Source organism: Myotis brandtii, unplaced genomic scaffold (genome assembly GCF_000412655.1).
Source record: "Myotis brandtii unplaced genomic scaffold, ASM41265v1 scaffold630, whole genome shotgun sequence".
NCBI classification, from domain to species: domain Eukaryota; kingdom Metazoa; phylum Chordata; class Mammalia; order Chiroptera; family Vespertilionidae; genus Myotis; species Myotis brandtii.
This window is the reverse complement of record NW_005370412.1, coordinates 1,984,872-1,995,434: the sequence shown is the minus strand read 5'-3', so window position 1 is coordinate 1,995,434 and position 10,563 is coordinate 1,984,872. Positions and strand designations below refer to the sequence as shown.

The following is a 10,563-nucleotide window of genomic DNA, read 5'->3' as shown; positions in this document are numbered from 1 at the left end:
GGCTGGGTTTCAGTCCGGCTGTTTTCTGGGGTTTTGTTTACCTTCTTATTTGCAACATAGTATATAGTTCCTTAGACTTGCAGATGAGAGGCCGGCAAGTGAGGCAAGGAACATTGGAGTCTGCAGCAAGCAAGCCTCGTGCTCGCTTCAGTGCCTGGCTGCCGGCCGCCATCTTGGCTGACAGTTAATTTGCATATACTCACTGATTAGCCAATGAAAAGGGTAGCGGTCGTACGCTAATTACCATGTTTCTCTTTTATTAGTGTAGATAGATAGATTATTTTGTGTATGTGTATTTAATTGGCATAGTATACCTACATGTATTTAGAATGTATAGTTTGATAAGTTCTTATATACTAGTAAGTCTATACCCATGAAGCCACAGGTTTACCATGATACTAAACACATCTATCACCCACCCCCAAATTTTTTTCAGACATTTTTTAATAAAAATTAATCAGATGAAAGGTAATGATTTTTATGCAGTAAACTTTTATATAGAAAGGGATTGCTTATGACTATCACTAACAAATGTATGGCAGTCCATGCCTGTAGTGGTCAGGCTGGGCTCTGAGTTGATCAATACTGTGAAAAAGAGAATTCCCTAGTTCCATAGTGATCAACATTTTAGGCTCTATCCAGATTGCCCAGATTTATAAACTAGCTTTGATCCTTTGGTAAATGAGTTAATTTTAGTGTCCTTCATTTTTCCCATATGTAAAATAAGAAGATAGTAGTACTTCTCATGGGGTCGTTGTCAGAACTAAAATAATATCTAAAAGGACTCAATGTAGTACCTGGCATATGTATGGTAAGCACTCAAGTGTTAGGAATAAGTCCATTACTAATTATTATTATTTCTGATTATACTGAAAATGGCTGTTTTAGTATATCATATTTATGTCAGTGAGTAATTTGGGCCAAGAGAGAGTGGAGAAAGTTGGGAGCTTGTCACTTTCAGCTTGGAGACATTTTGAATCAATCATTCATACATTCATTCATTATGCATATATTTTTGAGCACTTGCTATATGTGAGGTATTGTGCTATACTAGCTTAGGCAGTACAGTTGTAAGCAAGATGCACATAGTCCCTGCTCTCCTGAAGCTTATAATCTTGTCAGGAAGACGGTAATACACAGTTAGAATAAAGTGTGATGAATGTATGATAGGGGGTGTGCAAGATTTGTGGGAACAAAGAGCAGGAGTGATGGGGCACTGGGTTTTGACCAGGCGCTTGTATTTTTGGTCATAGACTAATTAATAGAGTGGCAAATAACATATTTTGTGACACCCATTGTTAACTTTAGCTGTCAGAAGAGAATGACCCTCACTGTATACAAATAAAAAAAATATTTATAGGAGCATGAATTATCTGAATGTAAACTAAACTAATTCTTAAAAAAACAAGGCACATGCCCTAGCTGGTTTGGCTCAGTGGATAGAGCGTCAGCCTGCAGACTGAAGGATCCCGGGTTTGATTCCAGTCAAGGGCACATGCCTGGGTTGTGGGCTTGATCCCCTGTAGTGGGCATGCAGGAGGCAGCTGACCAATGATTCTCTCATCATTGACGTTTCTATCTATCTCCCTCTCCTTTCCTCTCTGAAATCAATAAAAAATAATAATAAGGCATGTTATTTTTCATGAGTTACTATGTAATACTGTTATCAGGGGCATAGTTTGAAATGAAACACTGGAACTACTATAACTTTTGAACACTGACCTTGGATTATATTTGTCCAGTTTTGTGGTAGGCTAATTCCTTTGTGTGTACTGGGGCAATGACTGAGACTGAGTCATTAAATGTGCAAAAGCTGTATTAATAGTTTATCTATAGTGGAAGTCCTCTTTTTCTACCAATGACTGCATGAGACTATTTCAGAAAGCCAGAATTCAGAAATAACCAACAAGGATATTCAGAAGCCAACATTTATAAATAACTACCAGTATATTTATAGTTGCTTGCTTTTGATTCAGAAAAGTAAGTTGAAATTGAAGGGAGGTCTGTTCTCTCAATTTTGCTTAAAAGCATAAAGTTTTTTATAACTAAATTGAGCAATAGACGTAAAATCTTTTAAATATTTTAGATTGACTGTTTAAGGTTAATAACAAGTTGCAAAAATATTTCTTTTATAAAATAAATAGCACACATTTATAATTCATGTTTCTTCATAATAGATGTTTTCATTAAAACTATACTTGCATTTAAACTTTTAAATTAAAGCCCCATTTAAAGAAACTCTAAACAAATGTCTTTTATTATTAACTAGAGGCCTGGTGCACGAATTCGTACACAGGTGGGGTCCCTTGGGCTTGGCCTGCAGGGATCTGGCCGAAACTCGCAGTCCAACACCGCCTGCAACTTCTGCCTGCCTTTCCCACTCATCCCGGCCCCACTGTGCCTGCCTCCGGCTTGCACCCAGTCAATCCCGATTGGGAGAGGCTAGCGTCGCCTCAGCGGCTGTGAGCCCTATGTCTGGTGTCCATCCGGAGGGAGGTGAGGGGGGCAAGGACGCAATCGGCCCTCTGGGCGGGCAGTGGGATGCCCTTGCTAGCCCGGGATCCAGATCTGTCCTGCTGACTTTTGTGCCGGTTGTTGGGAGCCACCTGGCAGCTGCTTTTATATTGTTTCTTCCCTGCGGAGTGTCTAGGGAAGGGAAGCGGCCGAGGTGCCCAAGGCCAACTTCTAGGAGGCGTCGCTTTCGGGATCGGGCCTGGCCTGTTCTCTGGAGATTGGACCTGGGAACTACTGAGGGAGTGAGTGGCTGCCGCCGGGCTGGTGGGCCACTGGGATGGGTCGGTCAGCTGAGTGGCACTCCTGCTGTGGGAGCACACTGACCACCAGGGGGCAGCTCCTGCGTTTAGCATCTGCCTTCTGGTGTTCAGTGCACGTCATAGCGATCAGTCATTCGGTTGTATGGTCGCTTAGGCTTTTATATATATAGAAGGCATGGCATCACAAAAGCTTGAAAAATAGAAGAAACCACAAAAAAAACTACCCTTAGTTAAATAAAGTACTAGTATTATTTTGTGTACTTCCTTACAAAAGTTTTAAAATCATAATAATATGTGATTGTAGTCATTGCATATATAAAGTTTTATCTTTTTCTCTTAGAAGCTTTCTATAGAACATTTTTGTTATTTCTTATAGAAATTGTGATTTGAAATGGCCACACAGTACTCTATTTAGTAGAAATCTAGTTTAATTCACCATTCAACACTCTTCATTATTTAGGTTAATTCTTATAACAATATAATGAACATTTTCATTTGTTTTTTCTTTCTTTTGTATTATTTCTATTAGATACCATGCTATTATTTGCATTATTTGAACAAGGTGAATGAGCAGTTTTGGGGCCCCTGACACATAATACTATTTATTGTGTGTGTGTGTGTGTGTTGTATTTCTTTAAATATGTATTTATATTGATTTCAGAGAGGAAGGGAGAGGGAGAGACAGGTAGAAACATCAATGATGAGAAAGAATTATTTATTGGCTGCCTCCTACATGCCCCACACTGGGGATCGAGCCCACAACCCGAGCATGTTCCCTTGACCGGAATCAAACCTGGGACCCTTCAGTGCCCAGGCTGATGCTCTATCCACTGAGCCAAACCAGCTAGGGCCAGAGCCAGTTTTTAACATTTCTTTTGGATCTCAGGCTCCTGGTGTGTGTGGTGTGTGTGGAGGGGCGAGGGGGGAGGAGGGAGTGGGGTTGTGGGGGGAGAGGTGGATGTTGCCAGGCTGTCCATCATGGTTTGGCTGTTGGCGGAGCAGAGGCTCCCTAGGCTCATTGAAATTCTTTTCCTTTCTTGCCTTGCCCTCCTGGCAGCTCTGGCTGGTTCTCAGTTGTTCTCAGCTCCTTCCCTCTAGGAGGGACAGCTTTCCTTTCTTTTCCAGCTCTCTCTCTTCTCACCACTGCTGCGGTCCCTCAGCGCTGGGTGATCATTGTAGAGAAGCAGTATTTTGGGCACCTCAAGTGGCCTCCTAGGGAGCTTTGCTAATTGTGGCTAAGTGCAGTAATGCGCAATGCCATCTCTGTCCTTCTGTGGTCAGGGAATGGGAACCCATTTCAGTCTTACCAGAAGAATAACTGCTGCTGTCACAGTAAAAGGTAAATGACATAATACCTCTCTGAACTAAGAAAAATGCTTCCGGGATAACTCCAACAAGAAAAATTATAAACATCATCAACATATTCTTGCTATTGCCACAGTCTCTCTTGGTGCACCGTGTGCTGACATGCTGGGTGACTTTGGGCAAATTGCTTCTCCACTCTGGATTTGTGTTCTTTTTCCTTTGTGAAATAAGGGCTAAGCATTAGAATCACATGGGGAAGTTTAAAAAAATTCCCTGACCCTATACTAATTAACTAAATCTCAGAGGAGTGGAGCCCAGACATAAGTATTTTTTTAAAAAGTTGTTCAGGTGATTCTATTTTTTTTTTTTATTCTGGGATTTATTTACCTTCTGTAATTGAAACTTTGTTGCCTTGCCGCTCCATGTCCCAGGCCACGGCTAGCTGAAAGCAGGCATCTGGGGTTTGTTTAGCTTCTATAATTGCAACTTTGTTGCTTACTTAAAGTGGAGCTCAGAGCCCAGCCGCAGCAGGAGGAAGCTTGGCTTCCTCCATCACTGGAGCAAGCAAACCTCCTGCTCGCTCCAGCTGCGTGGCTGCTGGCCGCCATCATGGTTGGGTTAATTTGCATATCTTGCTGATTAGCCAATGGGAAGCGTAGCGGAGGTATGGTCAATTACCATGTTTGTCTATTATTAGATTATATATATATTTTTTATATCCACTTATATTTCAACAAGCAATGCATAACTAGAATGGTTTTATTATAATTCAACCAACAATGACTATGAATGTAAAGATCATTTTTCTAATTTAATTAGGTTTAAAGGACTATTTTATTTTTATTCCATTTCTTTTTTTTTTTTTAATTGATTTTTTACAGAGAGGAAGAGAGAGGGATAGAGAGAGTTAGAAACATCGATGAGAGAGAAACATCGATCAGCTGCCTCCTGCACACCTCCTACTGGGGATGTGCCTGCAACCAAGGTACATGCCCTTGATCGGAATCGAACCTGGGACCCTTGAGTCCTCAGGCCGATGCTCTATCCACTGAGCCAAACCAGTTAGGGCTTATTCCATTTCTTATATTACTTTGTATTTAAATATATATCTCATGGTTATTTTTTATGGTTTCTATTTTATAAACAGTCTTTTATATCATTTGTTGTTTTTAAGTTACTGTCTATTTTGAGATGATGGTCTAATTTTAATTTTTTTACAAGCTAACAATAGTAAATGAAAAGATTTTCTCCTGGTAAACAGCTGTATTTACTGGAACATTCTTTTATTTTTATAAACTTTTATAATTGGGATAATTGAAAATGTTGATAGTATTTGTTTAATGTCATTATTTTACACATAAAAATGTAGTGTGTAGTTTTGGTATATATCTGTGAAATTTAATGTGAAATTCCCTGTAATATCATCACCTCCAAAGGTAATCACAGTTAACTGTTATATGTTATATATTTACTCAAATTTTTTTCTGTGCTTAGATTAAGTTCAGCAAATATACATTTTACTATGTGCCAGATACTGTGCTAGTGTGGATAACCAAACACTTTTATAGTTAAGGAATATTTTTGTTCTGTGGAAAAATTGTTGGATTCAGTGACCTAGTTTTTAGGTTTCAGTTATCATTATTAATATTTTGTACTTAACTGTGTGTGGGTACATCAAGATTTAAACAAACTTCATTGATTTTGGAGACTTAGGGTTAAAAGTAAAAGTAGATTATAAATCTTTTGACTTTGGCATAAGATAAGCATTAAGAATATTAGGAAACCTGTATGATTGAGTAGATATACTTTTTACAGCTAAAATTTAAATTTTAAATTCAATGCTTATATTTTAGGTAGCAGTCATCTGATAAGTACATCTTCTTGGCGAGATGGACAAAAATTAGTAAAGAAGATTCTGGGACCTGCACCCAAAATGGAGCAAAAAGAGCGAAGGACAGTATCAAGTGACAGAAGTGGAAGAGAAAGAACTACTAAATCTGGCAAGTAATCTATTACATTACCTCAATAATTAAAATTTTCTTATGTAAGTACTTAAAGAGAGTGAAAATACTCTTTTGGTAATGCTCTATGACTGCTTTATATGTAAAATTGTGAATGTAGCTCAAAAAAGAAGACGTTCTATTGGGCTTATCTATGGATAACTTCTGCACAGAGGAGTTATGGTGATCTCTACTAAGAATTTTGTTTATGTTATATTTATTATATTGTGAATATCAAAGCATCACTTAATCAAATATTAATAGACTTTTAGGAACCTTAGGAGAATCAAAACCAATTTCTCTGATCCCTATGTACACAAACACAGGCATACATTAAAAAGGTTCAGTTTTTTTATTTGACAGATTAGGAAATAAGCCCTGAGAGAGAATTGGATATATAGGCAGTGGGTAGCAAAATTTGAATAGGATCCACAACTCCTTAGTTTGACCCTTGATTCCATTACTTTTCTCTTTTTGAAATTCTTTTTGAATGCTATTTGCAGTAACTAGCTACTTTTTCATGAACGCTAAGTTTGGAAAATGAAATATTTACATCTATAGGCCAGCTTTCCTTTTCAGTAGCAAAATCTGCCTTAATTTGAACTTACGGAATGGATTCAGTAAAAAATGCAATTGCAGGTATAATTTAGTATATAGAAGTTAATATATACTTTGTGTTTGCTTCTCTTCACTTTAATTTAGCTTGTAAATAAACTCACATGCATTCTTAGCCTAAAAGTAAGCCACATCAACAAATATCTAGATGATAACATGATTGTTTTTCTATATATTTAATTTTTTCTGTCACTCTTGGTGGAGAGTTGTGTCAGTGTAATATTGTTGGTTTTTTTAAATCAGACGTTTGGGAGTTTGGGAGGGAGAGTAACATTAAATAAGCACATGAGAGAGAGAGATAATAATTTTCCATTAATAGTTAAATATTCACATCAACAATATCTGTCCTTATTTCAGAAATATTAAAATATGCATTTTTTCTAATGCCAAGGAAGCATAATGTTTCAGAATATAGAAATTCTCCTACTGCTAAAAAAAAAAAAGAGATGATTTTGTTTCCTTCTATAATATTCTTTAGAAGACTTTATACAATATTTAAATTAGAGTTTAAGATAAAGGGAAATTTTCTCAGTGAGTGCAATAAATTTTAGGAAAGAATACAGAATTTTAATACATCACTAACAGTTCATCCTTTGCAGGAAATCATATTGGAAGAGCAGAATCTGATCCCAGGTTGAATATTTCACATAGACATCTTCCACGAAACTCAGAACGTTCAAGAAGTAGAGCTCGGTCTGAAAATAATATAAAGAAATTAGCTCGATCTCTTCCAGATAATAAACAGGAGGTAAATACTGCCTTAAATAAAGACTTTTTACCTGTTGAAATTCGTGGAATTCTTGATGACCTACAGCTGGATTCTGTGACAAGGCTAGAGGCAGGAGAGTTACAAAATCAGAAGTCATCAGCACCAGTACAAGCTTGGAGGAGTCATAGCCCAATAAAAAGAAAACCTGACAAAATAACAGCTAATGAAGATCCCCCTGTTATTTCTAAAAAGCGCCACTATGACACAGATGAGGTACGACAGTACATTGTTAAACAGCAGGAGGAAAGGAAGAGGAAGCAAAATGAAGAGAAGAAGGCTCAAAAGGAGGCCACTGAGCAGAAGAACAAACGATTGCAGGAGCTCTACCGGAAGCAGAAAGAAGCCTTTACTAAAGTAAAAAATGTGCCTCCTTCTGAGCCATCAGCAACTAGGCGTCTACAGGAAACTTACTCCAAATTGCTACTAGAAAAGACCTTGCTTGAAGAGCCGACTCATCAACATACTATGCAGGAAATACAGGTAATAGTAGTGGCAGAAATACAAAGGGAAGTAATTCATGGTTAGGAAAAGTTTATTTGCTATACTATTTAAAAATTACCAACCATTCTGTATGGTCAGGCAAAATTTGTAATGATGGCCTTTCATGAAATTTATTGTATATGAAGAGTTATTTGATAAATATGATTGAACATAAGTTCTCAATTATAGATTTACTATTTCTCTGTTATCAGTCTGTTCATCTCATCATCCATTGCTAGTTTTCATTGTATTACTGAGCACATGAAGTTAGATTATAATAATGAAAAGCCTAGTTTTGTGATCTGTGCTGAAATTAGAGAATATTCTAGTTCATTGTAGTAATTTTATGAGTATTGTTAATATTTTTAAAAATAATAAGTAACATTAAATGTGTACCGTTTTAAAGGTTTTTATAGACTTAGCTTTAGTAAATTTTCACAAGTCTGAGCAGATGTAGATAATACTAGTATTTTTACTTATCTGGTGAGAAATTGAGGTTTAGAAAGAATATAATATCCTCTAAATTATGCAGTTAATATTAGGTTCCCTTGTTGGATTTCAGGTATAAATTTGCTATTAATTGTAATGGCTATTTTTAAAACAAATTAAGTTTAAATGGGTTTTGTTTGACAGGAAAAAAAGCACCTACATTTTATGATTTTTATAAAGGTGAAATGATTTAATATTTGTCCCATGTATTCCCTGAATATATCTTTGTGATTGGAGTCAGATGCATTTGATGTCCTTTTTCTACTAGACCAGACCAGGGTATCAGCCATCTGGAGAATCTGACAAAGAAAACAAAGTGCAGGAACGTCCCCCAAGTGCATCTTCCAGCAGTGACATGTCCCTGTCAGAACCACCACAGCCTCTTGCAAGGTAAAAAGGAGAGAATGAAAGATGATCAAGGGTCTGTCTATCTTCCCATAAAATTTAGTATAGTGGTCTGTGCTCAGTTAATTTTGTTGACTGACCTATGTGAGCAAGAGGTTTGTTTAGAAATTGGTTTCTATCTTCCAATAGAGACTTAAGCATGATTACACTTCTACTTACTGCATCTTCTATTCTATTCAACTTTTACCTATCCTATCTAATAAAGAGGTAATATGCAAATTGACCATCACTCCAACACAAGATGGCAGCCCCCATATGGACACAAGATGGCCAGCACAAGATGGCCAGCAGGGGAGGGCAGTTGGGAGGGACCAGGCCTGCAGGGGAGGGCAGTTGGGAGGGACCAGGCCTGAAAGGGAGGGCAGTTGGGGGCAATCAGGCCTGCAGGGGAGGGCAGTTGGGAGGGACCAGGCCTGAAAGGGAGGGCAGTTGGGGGCGATCAGGCCTGCAGGGGAGGGCTCAAAAGGCACTTTCCTTGGCTAGCAGAGTTCCCTGTCTACACCCTATTGAACTTTATATATCTTTGTATTAGTACTTAACACTGTATTTTAGTTGTTTATTAGTCTCTCAGCCCTTCTAGATCTTGAGAAATCAAAGAGTAAGGATTAAGTCTTAACTGGATTACATCTTTTCATTTTAGTTTATCCCTAATCCTCTACCATAAACATAGTACCTGCCAAAAAATTGGTATTCTAAACAGTTGAATTTAAATATTTTGTATTTTTGCTCAGCAATACTTTTATATTTATAACTTCCTTTTTTAAAAACATATTTACTGATTTCCGAGAGGGAGGGAGAAGGAGAGAGAGAGAGAAACATCCATGATAAGAAAGAATCACCGATCAGCTGCCTCCGGCATGTCCCCACCAGGGATCAAGCCTGCAACCCAGGCACGTGCCCCCAGCCGGAACCGAACCTGGGACCCTTCAGTCCACAGGCTGACACTCTATCCACTGAGCCAAGCTGGCCAGGGCTATTTATAACTTCCTTTGCATTCCCTTACTACCAGCTTAGTTTGGGCCCTAATAACCTCACACCTTGCATTTGTAAGGATCTATATTCAGTGGCATAGAATCTATGCACCAATCTTCCTTTCTTCATTCTATTTTCATAGTAGCCCTTCAGTACAAAAGAGTGCTACAACATAACCTCCAAACCCAACTTTACATGACATGTTTTTCTGTTTCCTCATCACCCTGGTTACCCTCCTGCAAATGATTTTTTTTAAAAACTTAATTGGTAGGACTTCACATTTATCTGTACTAGTTTGGTCTAAGGTTGCAGCCTGTCCAAATAACTTTGAGTCATCCTATAAAATAAAACCCTAATATGCAAATCGACCGAATGGTGGCCATGGCACACACTGACCACCAGGGGGCAGATGCTCAATGCAGGAGCTGCCCCCTGGTGGTCAGTGCACTCCCACAGGGGGAGTGCTGCTCAGCCAGAAGCTGGGCTCATGGTTGGCAAACACAGTGGTGGTAGCGGGAGCCTCTCCTGCCTCCACTGCAGGTGGGTGGTAAGGAGCGAGGGGTCCTGGGCTGCAAGATCCCTGGACTGCGAGAGGGATGTCTGACTGCCGGCTTAGGCGTGATCCCCAGGGGGGTCGGGCCTAAGCCGGCAGGCGGACATCCCCCGAGGGATCCTGGACTGCGAGAGGGTGCAGGCCAGGCTGAGGGCCCTCCACCCCGTGCACGAATGTCATGCACCGGGCCTCTAGTTGATA

At 38.9% G+C, this 10,563-nt stretch overlaps 1 protein-coding gene across 7 annotated transcripts in view; it reads left to right on the top strand.

Moving 5' to 3' along the window:
- The window catches only part of CEP350 (centrosomal protein 350kDa), a 115,661-nt gene that overhangs the window by 28,404 nt on the left and 76,694 nt on the right, over positions 1-10,563 (top strand). For all 7 annotated transcript variants that reach the window (XM_014528343.1, XM_014528342.1, XM_014528345.1 and 4 more), the window contains 3 exons: positions 5,933-6,079; positions 7,294-7,943; positions 8,701-8,822. In XM_014528343.1, coding sequence (XP_014383829.1) covers positions 5,933-6,079; positions 7,294-7,943; positions 8,701-8,822 — 919 coding nt within the window. The remainder of the gene's footprint in view (positions 1-5,932; positions 6,080-7,293; positions 7,944-8,700; positions 8,823-10,563) is intronic.